Genomic DNA, 19,844 nt, shown 5'->3' on the forward strand with positions numbered 1-19,844 from the left:
GACCTCTGCTTCAAGGTCAGCCGGTATTGATCCAGTGGGAAAAACATCACGGCAGTCGCCCACGTAAACAGACAGGGCGACACAAGAAGCAGGAGGGCAATGGCAAAAACTGCAAGGACTTTTCGCTGGGCGGAAAATCATGTGATAGCACTGTCAGCAGTGTTTCATCCCGGGAATGGAAACTGGGAAGCAGACTTCCTCAGCAGGTACGACCTCCACCCGGGAGAGTGGAAACTTCATCGGGAAGTTTTTTCCACATGATTGTAAACCGTTGGGAAATACCAAAGGTGGACATGATGGCGTCCCGTCTGAACAAAAAACGGGACAGGTATTGCGCCAGGTCAAGAGACCCTCAGGCAATAGCTGTGGACGTTCTGGTAACACCGTGGGTGTACCAGTCGGTGTATGTGTTCCCTCCTCTGCTTCTCATACCTAAGGTGCTGAGAATTATAAGACGTAGAGGAGTAAGAACTATACTCATGGCTCCGGATTGGCCAAGAAGGACTTGGTACCCGGAACTTCAAGAGATGCTTACAGAGGTCTTATGGCCTCTGCCGCTAAGAAGGGACTTGCTTCAGCAAGTACCATGTCTGTTCCAAGACTTACCGCAGCTGCGTTTGTCGGCAGGGCGGTGGAAAGCCGGATCCTAAGGGAAAAAGGCATTCCGGAAGAGGTCATTCCTACCCTGGTCAAAGCCAGAAAGGAGGTGACCGCACAACATTATCACCACATGTGGCGAAAATATGTTGCGTGGTGTGAGGCCAGGAAGACCTCACAAAGAAATTTCAACTCGGTCGTTTCCTGCATTTCCTGCAAACAGGAGTGTCTATGGGCCTCAAATTGGGGTCCATTAAGGTTCAAATTTCGGCCCTGTCGATTTTCTTCCAGAAAGAATTGGCTTCAGTTCCTGAAGTCCAGAAGTTTGTCAAGGGAGTATTGCATATACAACCCCCTTTTGTGCCTCCAGTGGCACTGTGGGATCTCAACGTAGTTCTGGGATTCCTCAAATCACATTGGTTTAAAACCAGTCAAATCTGTGGATTTGAAGCATCTCACATGAAAAGTGACCATGCTCTTGGCCCTGGCTTGGACCAGGCGAGTGTCAAATTGGTGGTTTTTTCTCAAAAAAGCCCATATCTGTTTGTCCATTCGGACAGGGCAGAGCTGCGGACTCGTCCCCAGTTCTCTCCCTAAGGTGGTGTCAGTGTTTCACCTGAACCAGCTTATTGTGGTGCCTTGCACCTACTAGGGACTTGGAGAAATCCAAGTTGCTAGATGTTGTCAGGGCCCTGAAAATATGTTCCAGGACGGCTGGAGTCAGGAAAACTGACTTGCTGTTATCCTGTATGCACCCAACAAACTGGGTGCTCTTGCTTCTAAGCAGACTATTGCTAGTTGGATGTGTAATACAATTCAGCTTGCACATTCTGTGGCAGGCCTGCCACAGCCAAAATATGTAAATGCCCATTCCACAAGGAAGGTGGGTTCATCTTGGGCGGCTGCCCGAGGGGTCTCGGCTTTACAACTTTGCCGAGCAGCTACTTGGTCAGGGGCAAACACGTTTGCTAAATTCTACAAATTTGATACCCTGGCTAAGGAGGACCTGGAGTTCTCTCATTCGGTGCTGCAGAGTCATCCGCACTCTCCCGCCCGTTTGGGAGCTTTGGTATAATCCCCATGGTCCTTTCAGGAACCCCAGCATCCACTAGGACGATAGAGAAAATAAGAATTTACTTACTGATAATTCTATTTCTCGGAGTCCGTAGTGGATGCTGGGCGCCCATCCCAAGTGCGGATTATCTGCAATACTTGTACATAGTTACAAAAATCGGGTTATTATTGTTGTGAGCCATCTTTTCAGAGGCTCCGCTGTTATCATACTGTTAACTGGGTTTAGATCACAAGTTGTACGGTGTGATTGGTGTGGCTGGTATGAGTCTTACCCGGGATTCAAAATTCCTCCCTTATTGTGTACGCTCGTCCGGGCACAGTACCTAACTGGCTTGGAGGAGGGTCATAGGGGGAGGAGCCAGTGCACACCACCTGATCGGAAAGCTTTACTTTTGTGCCCTGTCTCCTGCGGAGCCGCTATTCCCCATGGTCCTTTCAGGAACCCCAGCATCCACTACGGACTCCGAGAAATAGAATTATCGGTAAGTAAATTCTTATTTTTCCTTCCATGAAATCACTGTTGATAGGTACTCACCAAGGGTGAGCTTGAGCTACTGTACCTACAAACCTTGTTATTTAAGAAACACTGTGACCCAAATGTCTAGCCATAACAATTTAGCCTTATAAAAGTCACTCAGGTCTTTACACATGCCAGTGTCTTCTGTATTCAGCACATCAGCTACAAGTACCTAATGTTAGCTTACGATTTAATAAACACCTGACACTGACAACTGCTATATCTTAATGCAACTCAGTATTACTGTGGCCTTCCACATTCAGTATTCCATGGATCTGTAAAATAAATAAATTGATATATATATATATATATATATATAGTGATTCAAAAGCCGCAGTACACCCTTTTGTTTCAAAAACTAGCGAAAATGGGAAAACTGACTTAGATTCAAGATGGTGCCCATGTTCAGTACATACCCTAAAAGATAGCCTGCCTCAACCATACCTTACCAGAGTATTCAGTTTTCCCAGCTCCTGCACAGTTTTTAAAACAAAAGGGTGTACTGCAACTTTTGATTCACCCTGTGTGTGTGTGTGTGTGTATATATATATATATATATATATATATATATATACACATATATATATATATATATATATATATATATACATACACAAAACATTCATTTGATCAGTCTTGTATTAAACATCATTAGCTTTTTGCTTGATGCTTTATTAATGTTATTCATGAAGGGCATACCATGCATTAACATTTTTGCTATTAGAATGTATTTACTTACAACTCTAATTTTGTACACAGCAGTTAAAATGTTAATATGTTGTAGTGTTATATGAGACGTTGTCATAGGGTTTAGCATAGTGTGACACAGGGCCTCATTCAGGTCACATCGCATCAACAATGCGACCACATTTCCCGGAAATTTCTGCCAGTGTGCACATGCAGGCAGTGGTGCAAGTAGAAAACATGTCTTAGTGGTACTGTGTGTGCCCAAAAAATGGGTGTGGACAAATGCCACATGGGGCGTGGCCAATGAAAGTGGGGGCGTGATACACATATGGGGGGGCAGATACACATATGACCCCAATAGTGGCAGATACACATATGCCCCCATGGTGCCAGATATGCCCCCACCATGCCAGATATGCTCCTAGAGTGCCTGATATGCCCCCAGAGGGCCAGATACACAAATGCCCCATAGTGCAAGATACACAAATGCCCCATGGTGCCAGATACACAAATTCCCAACGGTTTCAGACACACAAATGCCCCATGGTGCAAAATACACAAATGCCCCAGCAGTGTCATATATGCTCCCACAGTGCCAGATACACATTGCCCCACAGTGCCAGATATACATTGCCCCACAGCGCCCCCCCTCCCCCACTGCTCACCGCTGACTCTGTTGTTTCTACTGTGTGAGGGAGGAAAACGCAGCACCTCTCCTGCCCCTCAATGCTTGTGAAGTCCGGTCTCCGGTGGCGGGTATCTCAAATGAGGCATCTGTTCATTAGCCAATCTGAGCTTGCGGACTGGCAGCCAATCAGAAGCCGCCAGCCCCATCCTCAGACACAGCCCCATCCCCTTCCTCAGCCCACAGTCCCTTCCTCAGCCCCATCACATTCCTCACCAGTCACAGCCCCGTCAACATCTTCAGTCAAAGCCCCATCACCTTCCTCAGCCCCTTCACCTTTCTCAGACCCATCGTCTTCCTCAGCTCCCCGCCCCATAACCATCATTAGCCCCATCACCATCCTCAGCCTCAAACCCCATCACCATCCTCAGCCTCCAACCCCATCCTCAGCCCCTATAACCATCCTCAGCCACAGCCCTATCACCTTCCTCAGCATTATCACCTTCCTCAGCCCCATCACCAACAGCCCCCCGCCCCATCATTATCCTCAGCCCACATCACCATCCTCAGCCCCATCACCATCCTCAGTCCCCATCACCATCCTCAGCCCCATCACCATCCTCAGCCCCCATCACCATCCTCCGCCCCATCACCATCCTCAGCACCCAGCCCCATCACCTTCTTCAGATCCCAGACCCATCACCTTCCACTGCAGACCACAGCCTACCTCAGCACGATGTGTGCGTAATGACATTACCTATGATGTCACGCCACTGTGCCGCTGACTGTTGAGTCACGCCCAGCCTGGGCAGTGTCTGAAGATTCCAGCACTGCACGGGCTAAGCTGCAAGGTAGTTGTGCCACGGGCAAGGGTCCCGGCAGCTGCTGCACAGCACCCTGGGAGGCAATAATTGCAGGCAAGGGTGGAAGTGCAGCTGACAGAGAGAGCCCGATGGTGGTTGCGGTACCCCTGAAAGTCTTCGCCCAAGGTACAGGACCCCTAGCCCACCTAGTTGTGGCCCTGCCTTGACACAGTATATATATATTGGAGCAGATATGTTTATACCAAAAAATTACTCACATAAAATGTTATAATGTAACTTCTATTTAAATTTTAGAAAAGTTTTAAAATCAAAATGATACAAGCAGAAAAATAAAATGTAAAAAGTACATAAAAGTACACGTTTCTGTTCATTCTTAGACTATTAGGGCTTTTTGGGGGGAGGAATTCAGAAAAAAATTTATTCATTTTTTATTTTACATGTACAAAAAATGCTTTCTCTATTAATATAGTACCAAAATATAATGGTATATGTACAATTAAAAACAAAGCCAGTGCAGCATGACTCTGTGGACATGTGTCTGGTCATATTGATGTAAATCACCACAGTCTTGAAGGATTTAATATTACCAAGCCATATCTTGAGACCACAAGTGCCTATAGGAATACTCTGTAGAAACAAAATAAATTATCTTAACTTTGTCCCTTTTTCTTTCATTTTAATCTGCTCATCTTTTAGCATATTTATATAATGCTCTAGGCTTGTATGTACAGTGCACACAAAATGTATATTTTCTGTTTAACTGTGCATGTGAATAAATGTTACCAATTTATTACAAACATTTTTTTTTCAGATGCTGGGATGATTATGAAAACATTTACTGGTGGATTATCAAGACCCCAATCCTAGTCGCAATATTTGTAAGTATAATTTATATTTTAGTTTAAAGAGGGTAATTGTGAAATTCTCAGCTATATTAGTGGTATTCATAAATAAATGATATAACTAGTCTTCATTAAAACTGATGTTTGAAAGGTACAGCTTTTCTTATATATAGACAATTACTAATTCTACTCACACTCAGTACTGTATGAGTCATACTGTATCATGTGCATGTTATACAAACAGAATTACGGTGAAAGAAATTTACAGCAAACTGAGTTTGGAGAAGCAGGCCATTACTCAGTGATGCGATAGTCTGCCAATAACGAAGATCTGCTGTAAGCAATTCCATGTATTAGTAAATCTGTATTTAATACAATATTGTAAGAAGAACAATTATTTTGTAACACAGAGTAGTTATACTAATAACTACATTAGATTTCTGAAATCTGATTGGTAGTCATCAATTACCAAACATCCATTGTATTTGCATCACATTAATTGCATCACAAGAATCAGTTCAACAATATTATATAAAACCCCATCTTGTTTTTGTGCACCCAAGTTTTTTTCTCTACAAAATTGTATTTTTATTTTATTTTATTTATTGCTGCCTACTCTCCAACATTCGAAAACGCATTACGTTAATGGTTACTATGATTGATGCTTTGCATTTTTTGATGGAAGAAGATGTGTAAGTGAGAGTATTTAACGTTAGGCACAGGGCCGGTGCTAGGGTGTTCGGCGCCCCCCTGCAAACTTTAAATTTGCGCCCTCCCATATTCCTTTGGCACACCGGGAAAAGGGGTGTGGTCTCACAAGTAAGGGGCATGGCCACACAATAGTACCCCCATTTAAAATTATGCCACAATGTAGCACAATCTTATTCATCTTATACGTAATGCCCCACCCGTAGTAGTAGAGTCCTTATATGTAATGCACCCCAGTAGTAGTAGCATCCTTATACATAATGCCCCCCCAGTAGTAGTAGCATCCTTATACATAATGCCCCCCCAGTAGTAGTAGCATCATTATTATACATAATGCACCCCCAGTAGTAGTAGTGTCCTTATAAATAATGCCCCCCCAGTAGTAGTAGCAGCATCCTTATACATAATGCACCCACAGTAGTAGTAGTGTCCTTATACGTAGTGCACCCCCAGTAGTAGACACGTCCTTATACGTAATGCCCCCCCAGTAGTAGTAGCGTCCTTATACGTAGTGCACCCCCAGTAGTAGAAGCGTCCTTATACGTAATTCCCCCCTAGTAGTAGTAACGTCCTTATACGTAATGCGCCCCCAGTAGTAGTACCGTCCTTATACATAATGCCCCCCAGTAGTAGTAGCATCCTTATATGTAATGCCCCCCCCCAGTAGTAGTAGCGTCCTTACACGTGATGACCCCCACAGTAGAAGTAGCGTCCTTACACGTAATGCCCCCCCCCAGAAGTAGCGTCGTTATACGCAATGCCCCCCCAGTAGTAGTAGCATCCTTATACGTAATACTCCCCCCAGTAGTAGTAGCGTCCTTACATGTAATGCCCCCCCCAGTAGTAGCGTCGTTATACGTAACATAAAGTGCACGCGCACACACACCCACACACACACACACACACAATTCACACACATACACACCCACCATACACACACACACACATTTCTCTCTCACCCTCCACTTACCTAAGCCACTGTCTCCCTCAGTACTGGTCCATGTAGCTCCGCCCCCCTCTGTCCCATTTAGCTCTGCCCATTCCGGTCTGTGTAGCTCCACCCCCTCCTCCGGTATGTACCCAGCCGCTGTCACACAGGTGAGGGGAGGGGGCTTTTCATGCTGCCGGCGTCAGTGCCTGTCATACAGTGACAGGCACAGCAGCTGGCAGCAGCAGCAGCAGGGAAGGGATGCAGAGCAGGGACAGCGCCTCTCCATCCCAGCGCCTCCCTGCACTGCATCCCTTCGCTGAGCGGGTAGCACCGAGCCTGGTTAGGCAGTACAGATGGTGTAATGGTTAGCAATACTGCATCACTGCAATGAGGTCCTGAGTTCAACTCCCACCATGTCCCTAACTATGTGGCGTTTGTATATTCTACCTGATTTGCGTGGGTTTCCTCCGGGTACTCCGGTTTACTCTCACAATCCAAAAATATACTGGTAAATTAATTGGCTCCCAACCCAAAAAAGGGTGCAAGAGATTGAAACACTGTACTGTAGGAGGGAAGATACTGAGTTTGACAGTTAAAGGTATATGTACCAATAATTACTTTGTAGAAATTGTGTACAAAAGATGGTTAAAATAGAAAGTAACATTTTTATACTGATAACTACTGGCTTTATGTGGTGTATGCTGTTTTGTATATGAACTAATAAATACTCATCTCTTATATCATATCTCAGCTAAATTTAATCATATTTCTAAATGTGATCAGAATTCTTGTGCAGAAAATACGATGTCCCGATATCAGTAAAAACTACAAACAACAATACCTGTGAGTAATACCTATACTTTGTTTTCTTTATGGAATACATCACAGTTGTGAGGAAAAAGCACACTTCAGTTTTCATCAGCCTACATTCTCTATAAACTGGATGTTGGCCAGGAGTAAATCAGGAACATAACCTTCTTTTCATGTATTCATTAACATAGCAGGATAATTAAATGTTCAGGATGTAGCTTGCCATACCAAGTACACGGAGTACACAGGTCCATTTGTTACAACACCTTAATTTACATAGTTATGTATAGCTGAGCTTTTCTCTCTATATTTAAATAAACTGGATACACACTTGTCCAATCCTTTGGCATATCAGACTCCACATCAGTGTTTATATAATCCTACTGTAGAACTGCTCGCAGATTCTACATCCAGTACATGACTATGCACTTGTCCAATTTCTCAGCAGACCCCCAATCTGCATCTGCTGAAAAAATAAATTTGTCTGTGGGGAAAGGGGGATTTATTAATGATAATGTGGTGGGTAAAAGAGAGGAATTTTTAAAAAGCAATGTTAAAGGGGAGGTTAAGATATTTTAATACCATGGGGAATGGGGACAGGGAATTTTAATGTTTTTCTTATTATAATTTAGAAAAAAAGAAAAGAAAGTGGAGTCCCCTCAAAAATCAACTACCAGCCCTGGACCCCTGAGCCTGATTTGGTTATTGAAATTAGGTGGAAAAAAACAGCATGGGGTTCTTTCTATAGGCCAAAACCCAGCAACAGAGTGAACCAGCCAGGGGCGTACTGCTATAGCTGGGGGACACTCAGTGTAGTGTCCACCTGCTATCACATTAAACAGCCCCCAAACTGTTCAGCCCATGGCTGGAATTCCTCAGAAATTGCAAACTCCAAAAAATAAAATGGAGTCCCTCCTCCCCAAGGTAGAGGTGGGTGTGAGATTCATGGTATGTTAATATTGGGGGTCATTCCGAGTTTTTCGCTCATTGCCGATTTTCGCAACGGAGCGGTTAAGGCAAAAATGCTCATGCGCATGGTTCGCAGTGCGCATGCGGAAGAATTTTCCTCGTTGAAGTGATCGGTGTGTGATTGACAGGAAGTGGGTGTTTCTGGGCGGAAACTGGCCGTTTTCTGGGAGTGTGCGGAAAAACGCAGGCGTGTCAGGGAAAAACGCGGGAGTGTCTGGAGAAACGGGGGAGTGGCTGGGCGAGCGCTGGGCGTGTGTGTGACGTCAAACCAGGAACGAAACTGACTGAACTGATCGCTATTTGTGAGTAAGTCTCGAGCTACTCAGAAACTGCTAAGAAATTTCTATTCGCTATTCTGCTAATCTTTCGTTCGCAATTCTGCAAAGCTAAGACACACTCCCAGAGGGCGGCGGCTTAGCGTGTGCAATGCTGCAAAAAGCAGCTAGCGAGCGAACAACTCGGAATCACCCCCATTGTTCTTTACAGGCAGCCTACAGGTCCCAGCAAGCCAGTCCCAGCATACCGGCACTTGGAGAACAACAAGCGCCCGCATGTCCAGACATTAATGGCCTCCTGACTCCTTTTGTACACCTGTAAAGAAAATATGAAAATAAAAACAGGACACAGAATATTTGAATAATTTATTATACAGCACTTTCACCTGGGGAGTGGCAGCCTTTAAGCTCTTTTTAGTGGCCACTGCCTCCCCTAGGACTTGTGGCATCTTCTTCTTTGATCTTGACCTGGGAGATGGCGCCCTTGCTGTAAGCTCTTTAGTGTGGCTGATACTTATGGCGTCGTCGTCTTCTTCTATCTTCACTTAGGGGAGTAATGGCCTGTAAGTTCTTTTGCATGGCTACCATTCCCCCAGGATTTCTGGTGTCTTTACCTGGAGGACGGTGGCCTTTAAGCTATTTTGCATGGGCGAAGCCCACCGAGACTTCTTTGGCACCTTCTATTTTTGAGTGCTCTTGTCAGCAAATTCGCTGTTAGACTGACTGCCGTTGCTTTGTGCTGACTAATATTAACCATTCCAAGGGGATGGAGTGATGATACTGTGAGCCACAATTGGTTCATCACAAGCCATCTTGTTTTTTTTTTTTTTTTTTAATGGTGCCACTAGCAAGCCAATCATGGTTCACAGTGCTGTTTTTGAAAATGGAAAACACCACCATTTTGCCCGCTGAACTGTGCAGTAAAGGTGCTCCAGGCCCACCACCATGCCTTCTGTTAGATTCCACCGACATGCCCTCTGCCAGGTCCCACCACCATGTCCTCAACTGGGTTGTGCTTCTTTAGCAGACAGAGCTGGGATCCCTCTGTATCTTGCTCCACTGCCACGCTGATGATGTGCTGGACTGCCGGGACTGCAGCTCCACTTTGAGCAGCCTACACACTAAAAAATAGGTTGGCTGGTCGGTGGTCAGATCTCAAAATTTTAAAGCAAGTTTAAAAACCAGGGGAACTGACAGGCTACCAGGATCGGGTGTATGGGTTGGTTGGTGGAGGGTATACACTTGTTCAATGTAAGACAAACTGGTTGGTCAGGAGTCAGATCTCCCATATACATATTGGACAAGTGTGTTCCCAGCTTAAGTCAGAGGGTCGTCCACATAACAACGTACTCACTAGTCATTATTACTATCCTTTATTTATATGCCACCACAAGGGTACTGCACTGCCTTACATATTGGTTACTTTAGAATATCTGAGCATAATACATTTTCTGTACACCTACTACTCATATTGTATACTGTAAATAGCTTTTTTTTTATTCACAAATTCAGCAACAGGGTTGAGAATATGTCTGTAACCCTAATATGCCTGCCAATATTTTTCCATGACAGGAACACATTTTTCCTAATGCAGTAATAATATATTCAAAACTGGTTTGTGCCAGTGTTAATTTTGTTAACGAAAATTTAGACTAAAACTATTCATCGATGAAGGATTTTTCTGTTACTAAAATGTAACGATAACGAAAATAGAAATTTCTTAATAACAAAAATGTTGACTAAATATTCGTCCATGTTGTCATGACTAAAATTGACTACATGAAAATGCTGTATCATTTTCGTCGGGACACCACATTTTTCGAGTGATTGATTTTTTGAATTCTTTAATTAATAATACTGTATTTTATACAGTTTTATCCATCCTCTCTGGCCCTAGATTTACTTACTTGCACTGCGGCTGCGCAACAACTCTTTGTCATGAGAATCACGCAGTCAGTTTATGAAGCTAGCTAATTAGTTAACTTTAGCTAAATAGCTATATATTATAATATGCATCCTTACAGCTTCATTTTATTTTGCAGTAGACTAGTACTGTACTACTTACTTTTATCAGGCAGGTTGTATTTTTCTTTAATAATTTAAATAAAAATTTGTAATAAAAAAACTATTGTTTTCTTGAATTGATATTTGCAGAAAATAAATGACCTGCTGTGAAGGAAATATCATTTGTGTTGTACTTGTTTGATACCTAGATTACTAAACACATAGTGAAGGGTATACTAAGTATCCAAGGGAATGATAGAGAAATGATCTTCAGTAAAATCCATTACAGTATCATTAAAATGCAAAGCTACGACTAAATCAGTGACTAAAATTAGACGAAAATGTTCGTCAAGATCCACTGACTAAAACTTGACTAAGACGAAATTAAAAAATGTAACTTAAATGTGACATTTAAATGTAACTTAAATGTGACATTAAATGTGACATTCCAAATTTTAGGAAAGTGACTAAGACTAAATTGAAAATCCCTGACAAAATTAACATTGGTTTGTGCTTATTCTACTAGTATAATGAAAGCACAAAAGTAGGTCACCATAGTAGCTGTCAGTTACTATCCTTAATTTGAAAGTTGTGAAACCTACTGTACATAATGTAATAATAGCCTGTTTATTTTTTATGTTTTCAAATCTATTTTATTAATTTCAAATCAATTTAACAGTAATAGTATAAAATAAAATACAAGACAAGGAAGCATGCCTATCTCAGTATAACAAATAAATAATACATCTTCATGTCAGCATACAGAGAAGAAATAATAGTAATGTTTAAACATGTCCAGCAGATTACCAGTCATCAGAAATGTAAGATATAGGAGCTCATGACAAGTTATAGACATTATACAAGATAGAAAAAGAATTGACGTAATCTGATCAGCCAAAGCGGTTTTACAAATCGAAGATATACAATGTGTACCTACCGGCACTTAGGTAAGCAGTAGAGCAATAAACAACATTCGCAATAACATAGATTAAATTATAGCAGTACAAAATCATGAAAGGGGGTGGGATCGGTGGGGAAAGAAACACACAAGGAAGTGAGTAGGGAGGGAGTAAAAAGATTGATCCAACAAGTGTAAATTACATTACCTACAGTACATAAAAGATTTCTAATACTCATAAAGGCATAAGGCTCCTACCATACGGAATTGAGGTCCTGGAGTAGAGAGAATCAGATCTCCACTAGTAGTAGTTTACATAAGAACCACGCTGAAGTTTTCAGTATGTTAAAAATCTGAATGTTACGATCTAACCCCACTTTTTATGAAAACCTATGATACCTTTTTCAACATTCGGTTGAATAAATTTTCTCTCAAAGTGTAAGAGTTGGAGCATTCTCCTCTTTACCTCAGTCCACAAGGGGATAGATGTAGAAATCCAATGTAGTAATATGACTTTTTTGGAAACTGTGACCAACATGGTAAGAATAGGGATTGACATTTTTTTTTTGAGAGTCCTAAATTTCATCCAGAGAAGTTTGCATGAAAACAAGCAAAGGGATCTGGCTGTAAATGCATTTTTAGAATTTTACTGATAAAGGATATAACTTTACTCCAAAAGTGTTTTATTAAACCGCACTCCCAAATGCAATGGTAAAAGGAGGCAGAACTACAGTGGCATTTAGGACATTCCCAGCAAATTGAGCTGGGGATATAAATGCCCTTTGCAGTGTACGTAGGTGCACTTCCTGGAGATAGGCAGAACATAGTATCCTCTTTGTGAAGTCATAATGTTTATACAGTTGGGATGGATCAGACAAATATAGTAGTGATGTGCACCGGACATTTTTCGGGTTTTGTGTTTTGGTTTTGGGTTCGGTTCCGCGGCCGTGTTTTGGATTCGGACGCGTTTTGGCAAAACCTCACCGAAATTTTTTTGTCAGATTCGGGTGTGTTTTGGATTCAGGGTTTTTTTTTCAAAAAACCCTAAAAAACAGCTTAAATCATAGAATTTGGGGGTCATTTTGATCCCAAAGTATTATAAACCTCAATAACCATAATTTCCACTCATTTTCAGTCTATTCTGAACACCTCACACCTCACAATATTATTTTTAGTCCTGAAATTTGCACCGAGGTAGCTGTGTGACTAAGCTAAGCGACCCAAGTGGCCGACACAAACACCTGGCCCATCTAGGAGTGGCACTGCAGTGTCAGACTGGATGGCACTTGAAAAAAATACTCCCCAAACAGCACATAACGCAAAGAAAAAAAGAGGCGCAATGAGGTAGCTGTGTGACTAAGATAAGCGACCCAAGTGGCTGACACAAACACCTGATCCATCTAGGAGTGGAACTGCAGTGTCACGCAGGATGGCCCTTCAAAAAAATACTCCCCAAACAGCACATGACGCAAAGAAAAAAAGAGGCGCAATGAGGTAGCTGTGTGACTAAGCTAAGCGACCCAAGTGGCCGACACAAACACCTGGCCCATCTAGGAGTGGCACTGCAGTGTCAGACAGGATGGCACTTGAAAAAAATACTCCCCAAACAGCACATGACGCAAAGAAAAAAAGAGGCGCAATGAGGTAGCTGTGTGACTAAGATAAGCGACCCAAGTGGCCGACACAAACACCTGGCCCATCTAGGAGTGTCACTGCAGTGTCACGCAGGATGGCCCTTCAAAAAAATACTCCCCAAACAGCACATAACGCAAAGAAAAATGAAAGAAAAAAGAGGTGCAAGATGGAATTGTCCTTGGGCCCTCCCACCCACCCTTATGTTGTATAAACAGGACATGCACACTTTAACGAACCCATCATTTCAGCGACAGGGTCTGCCACACGACTGTGACTGAAATGACTGGTTGGTTTGGGCCCCCACCAAAAAAGAAGCAATCAATCTCTCCTTGCACAACCTGGCTCTAAAGAGGCAAGATGTCCACCTCATCATCATCGTCCGATTCATCACCCCTTTCACTGTGTACATCCCCCTCCTCACAGATTATTAATTTGTCCCCACTGGAATCCACCATCTCAGGTCCCCGTGTACTTTCTGGAGGCAATTGCTGCTGGTGAATGTCTACACGGAGGAATTGATTATAATTAATTTTAATGAACATCATCTTCTCCACATTTTCTGGAAGTAACCTCGTACGCCGATTGCTGACAAGGTGAGCGGCGGCACTAAACACTCTTTCGGAGTACACACTGGAGGGAGGGCAACTTAGGTAGAATAAAGCCAGTTTCTGCAAGGGCCTCCAAATTGCCTCTTTTTCCTGCCAGTATACGTATGGACTGTCTGACGTGCCTACTTGGATGCGGTCACTCATATAATCCTCCACCATTCTTTCAATGGTGACAGAATCATATGCAGTGACAGTAGACGACATGTCAGTAATCGTTGGCAGGTCCTTCAGTCCGGACCAGATGTCAGCACTCGCTCCAGACTGCCCTGCATCACCGCCAGCGGGTGGGCTCGGAATTCGTAGCTTTTCCTCGCACCCCCAGTTGCGGGAGAATGCGAAGGAGGAGATGTTGACGGGTCACGTTCCGCTTGACTTGACAATTTTCTCACCAGCAGGTCTTTGAACCTCTGCAGACTTGTGTCTGCCGGAAAGAGAGATACAATGTAGGTTTTAAATCTAGGATCGAGCACGGTGGCCAAAATGTAGTGCTCTGATTTAAACAGATTGACCACCCGTGAATCCTGGTTAAGCGAATGAAGGGCTCCATCCACAAGTCCCACATGCCTAGCGGAATCGCTCTGTTTTAGCTCCTCCTTCAATGTCTCTAGCTTCTTCTGCAAAAGCCTGATGAGGGGACTGACCTGACTCAGGCTGGCAGTGTCTGAACTGACTTCACGTGTGGCAAGTTCAAAAGGTTGCAGAACCTTGCACAACGTTGAAATCATTCTCCACTGTGCTTGAGTCAGGTGCATTCCACCTCCTTTGCCTATATCGTGGCCATATGTATAGGCTTGAATGGCCTTTTGCTGCTCCTCCATCCTCTGAAGCATATAGAGGGTTGAATTCCACCTCGTTACCACCTCTTGCTTCAGATGATGACAGGGCAGGTTCAGGTGTTTTTGGTGGTGCTCCAGTCTTCTGTACGCGGTGCCTGTACGCCGAAAGTGGCCCGCAATTCTTCTGGCCACCGACAGCATCTCTTGCATGCCCCTGTCATTTTTTAAATAATTCTGCACCACCAAATTCAAGGAATGTGCAAAACATGGGACGTGCTGGAATTTGCCCAGATGTAATGCACGCACAATATTGCTGGCGTTGTCCGATGCCACAAATCCCCAGGAGAGTCCAATTGGGGTAAGCCATTCTGCGATGATGTTCCTCAGTTTCCGTAAGAGGGTTTCAGCTGTGTGCGTATTCTGGAAAGCGGTGATACAAAGCGTAGCCTGCCTAGGAACGAGTTGGCGTTTGCGAGATGCTGCTACTGGTGCCGCCGCTGCTGTTCTTGCAGCGGGAGGCAATACATCTACCCAGTGGGCTGTCACAGTCATGTAGTCCTGAGTCTGCCCTGCTCCACTTGTCCACATGTCCGTGGTTAAGTGGACATTGGGTACAACTGCATTTTTTAGGACACTGGTGACTCTTTTTCTGAGGTCTGTGTACATTTTCGGTATCACCTGCCTAGAGAAATGGAACCTAGATGGTATTTGGTGCCGGGGACACAGTACCTCAATCAAGTCTCTAGTTGGCTCTGAAGTAACGATGGATACCGGAACCACGTTTCTCACCGCCCAGGCTGCCAAGGCCTCAGTTATACGCTTTGCAGCAGGATGACTGCTGTGATATTTCATCTTCCTCGCAAAGGACTGTTGGACAGTCAATTGCTTACTGGAAGTAGTACAAGTGGTCTTCCGACTTCCCCTCTGGGATGACGATCGACTCCCAGCAGCAACAACAGCAGCGCCAGCAGCAGTAGGCGTTACACTCAAGGATGCATCGGAAGAATCCCAGGCAGGAGAGGACTCGTCTGACTTGCCAGTGACATGGCCTGCAGGACTATTGGCATTCCTGGGTAAGGAGGAAATTGACACTGAGGGAGTTGGTGGTGTGGTTTGCGGGAGCTTGGTTACAAGAGGAAGGGATTTACTGGTCAGTGGACTGCTTCCGCTGTCGCCCAAAGTTTTTGAACTTGTCACTGACTTATGATGAATGCGCTGCAGGTGACATATAAGGGAGGATGTTCCGAGGTGGTTAACGTCCTTACCCCTACTTATTACAGCTTGACAAAGGCAACACACGGCTTGACACCTGTTGTCCGCATTTGTGTTGAAATAATTCCACACCGAAGAGGTGATTTTTTTTGTATTTTGACCAGGCATGTCAATGGCCATATTCCTCCCACGGACAACAGGTGTCTCCCCGGGTGCCTGACTTAAACAAACCACCTCACCATCAGAATCCTCCTTGTCAATTTCCTCCCCAGCGCCAGCAACACCCATATCCTCATCCTGGTGTACTTCAACACTGACATCTTCAATTTGACTATCAGGAACTGGACTGCGGGTGCTCCTTCCAGCACTTGCAGGGGGCGTGCAAATGGTGGAAGGCGCAAGCTCTTCCTGTCCAGTGTTGGGAAGGTCAGGCATCGCAACCGACACAATTGGACTCTCCTTGGGGATTTGTGATTTCGAAGAACGCACAGTTCTTTGCTGTGCTTTTGCCAGCTTAAGTCTTTTCTTTTTTCTAGCGAGAGGATGAGTGCTTCCATCCTCATGTGAAGCTGAACCACTAGCCATGAACATAGGCCAGGGCCTCAGCCGTTCCTTGCCACTCCGTGTCGTAAATGGCATATTGGCAAGTTTACGCTTCTCCTCGGACGCTTTTAATTTTGCTTTTTGGGTCATTTTACTGATCTTTTGTGTTTTGGATTTTACATGCTCTGTACTATGACATTGGGCATCGGCCTTGGCAGACGACGTTGATGGCATTTCATCGTCTCGGCCATGACTAGTGGCAGCAGCTTCAGCACGAGGTGGAAGTGGATCTTGATCTTTCCCTATTTTTTTAACCTCCACATTTTTGTTCTCCAGATTTTAATGCGCACAACTAAAAGGCACCACAGGTATACAATGTAGATGGATGGATACTATAGTATACTTATGGACGACGAGTGACGACACAGAGGTAGGTACAGCAGTGGCCTACCGTACTGCTATATACAGTATAATGGACCTGGTGGACACTGTCAGAAGACTGCGTTTATAGTATAAAAAAAAAGACACCACAGGTATACAATGTAGATGGATGGATACTATAGTATACTTATGGACGACGAGTGACGACACAGAGGTAGGTACAGCAGTGGCCTACCGTACTGCTATATACAGTATAATGGACCTGGTGGACACTGTCAGCAGACTGCGTTTATAGTATAAAAAAAAAGACACCACAGGTATACAATGTAGATGGATGGATACTATAGTATACTTATGGACGACGAGTGACGACACAGAGGTAGGTACAGCAGTGGCCTACCGTACTGCTATATACAGTATAATGGACCTGGTGGACACTGTCAGCAGACTGCATTTATAGTATAAAAAAAAAAGACACCTGTGTGAAAATGGCGGCGACGCGCGGCTGCTTATATAGAATCCGAATTTCGCGAGAATCCGACAGCGGGATGATGATGTTCGGGCGCGCTCGGGTTAGCCGAGCAAGGCGGGAGGATCCGAGTCTGCTCGGACCAGTGTAAAAAAATGTAAAGCTCGGGGTGGTTCGGTTTCTCGGAAACCGAACCCGCTCATCACTAAAATATAGTAGATCCTTTTGCGATTAAGAAAGCAGTTTGACCCACCTGGGGTTAGAAGAAATATTAACCAGTTCTGAATAAACAGATTTAATTTGAAACGGGGCTTGTTCACATAGTTAACACATTAACAGGGGATCAGAGACTGATGAGGAAGGTGGTACTGCTGGTAGAGCGGAAATGTAGTGTCAAATGGGTGAGTGTGGCAAATGGAATTTATTGCGGAGAACCAAACATTGTCCCCTGGATAAAAAAACTTTGTAAGTGTTAGCAGGGCCGTAACTAGGTGTAGCGGAGTGTTCCACTGCACATAGTACTACAGGATAGGGGGTGCTGTTGACAGCAATTGTCAATTAACTGTTTTAATTACTTTTATTTGTAGCTTCCCCCTTTTTTGAAGCCCAGCAACTCCTGACTGCTCCTGTCTCCTACCATCAACCCTTTCATCGCTAATACCTATACAACATTCATGAACTTAACTTGAGAGCTCTTTATTATTCAGTCTCACTGTTTCAATAATGGGTGTACACAGGCCGCTGGGTCCAGAGGGGGCCCACACTGCACCCAAAGTTTAATACTTACCTCTCCAAAGTACCGCGCCCGGTGCTGTAGCCACGGCGAAAATCACACGCAAAATGGCTGACTTGCATGCGCAGTAGTCAAATTTCTCACCAGGACATGACAGGCACCATTTTTCCGGAGACCTGCACATGTGCAGTAGACTCCTGCACAAACCCAGAGACTACTGCACCATGCAGAAGTGGGGGCCCATCCGGAGTCTGCACAAGGGCCCCCTCCTATGTTAAAATGCCCCTGCATAGAAAGCTAGAGATTTCTAAGTTAGAGAATTCTAACTATTTAAAACTTACCTTGCACTTTGTGAAAAAATGATCAGCATTGCAGCTGAGCAGATCTATATAGTGTGTGTCGGCAAGGGATTTGATGTGTGGCTACACACTACATAGATCTGCTCATTTGCAATGCTGATTATTTTTTTCCCCAAAGTACAAGTGTCTTCATATTGTTAGAAATCTCATAGTTGAGGCAGTATCAAATAGATCAACGAGTAGGTTGTTTGACTGGACTGCAACAGGTTATAGGTTTGAATCCTGCGTATGGCAGTATATTGAAATTTGTTATTTAATAAAGGGTATTTTTTGTCCAAATCCATTTTCTTGCAGTGTTCTATAAATGAGTGAGTACTATATTTAAAAAAATTCTAATAAAACAGCCCCTTCACCACAAGGCGTGCACCTTATGTCCCTATTGGAAAAATGGGGAAGGGCACCAAAAGGTCTAGTTACAGTACAGCTCTGAGTGTCAGAGAAGAGAGAGTTTTAACTGGTCGGCGGGATACGCTACAGTTTATAAAGGACCCTTATCCACCACTGAGCTACATTACTCTGTGGTTTATTATACCAGTTACAATCTGGTATCTATTACCATCTTTCTTCTCACCACCTAACTACTCCTCATCATACACTGCCTATGAGTCCGAATTAATTTATCGTTTCATCTATTAGGTGTTATGTCCACGTAAACTGGTCTAAATAAAGTGTCTTTCAAGTTCTCTTCATTTCAATCTTGAGCATTCGGTATGTATGGTCTTGATGAACCACGTGTGTTATCCTAGGGAGTGGTACTGTCCATGTATTTATTGTTTAGATTTATTGTTTAGATTGATTACCCCTGATGAAGTCCCGTTGAGGGCCGAAACACGTTGGGTTTATCTATTGTTCCGCACCATATAAAATTAATGACAAAAGAAACTGAACGTTAAAAGACATACTGTTGAAGACTGTTTCATGTGAAAACATACAAAGATTGTATGTTTTTTATTCTGTATTTTTAGGAATAATTTTTTTAATGGTTCTTATAATCATGAATTGTTTTTAATGTTAAGCAATTATCCAAACAGTACTACACTCTTAGCGCCCTCAGATGTGTTTTTTATTTGTTACGGTGTTTGAACCTGACTAACAGGAGGTTCGTCTAGAGGTGCTGCTTTTGTATATCGTAGCACTATCTATCTATCTATCTATCTATCTATCTATCTATCTATCTATCTATCTATCTATCTAGCTATCTATCTATCACCTTCACCACAAGGTGTGCACCTTATGTCCCTATTGGAATAATGGTGGGGGGGGGGGAGGAGGGGGAGGGGACACACCAATTTTCTTTCTGGCACAGGGCACCAAAAGGTCTAGTTACAGTACAGCTCTGAGTGTCAGAGAAGGGGGAATGAGTTATG

At 43.7% G+C, this 19,844-nt stretch overlaps 1 protein-coding gene across 1 annotated transcript in view; it reads left to right on the forward strand.

The window, feature by feature from the left end:
* LOC135057277 (vasoactive intestinal polypeptide receptor 1-like) overlaps positions 1-19,844 on the forward strand; it is a 335,092-nt gene that overhangs the window by 255,837 nt on the left and 59,411 nt on the right. The window contains exons 12-13 of the mRNA XM_063963168.1: positions 5,136-5,202; positions 7,557-7,648. Coding sequence (XP_063819238.1) covers positions 5,136-5,202; positions 7,557-7,648 — 159 coding nt within the window. The remainder of the gene's footprint in view (positions 1-5,135; positions 5,203-7,556; positions 7,649-19,844) is intronic.

This window comes from Pseudophryne corroboree, chromosome 3 (genome assembly GCF_028390025.1).
Source record: "Pseudophryne corroboree isolate aPseCor3 chromosome 3, aPseCor3.hap2, whole genome shotgun sequence".
In the NCBI taxonomy this organism is placed as follows: domain Eukaryota; kingdom Metazoa; phylum Chordata; class Amphibia; order Anura; family Myobatrachidae; genus Pseudophryne; species Pseudophryne corroboree.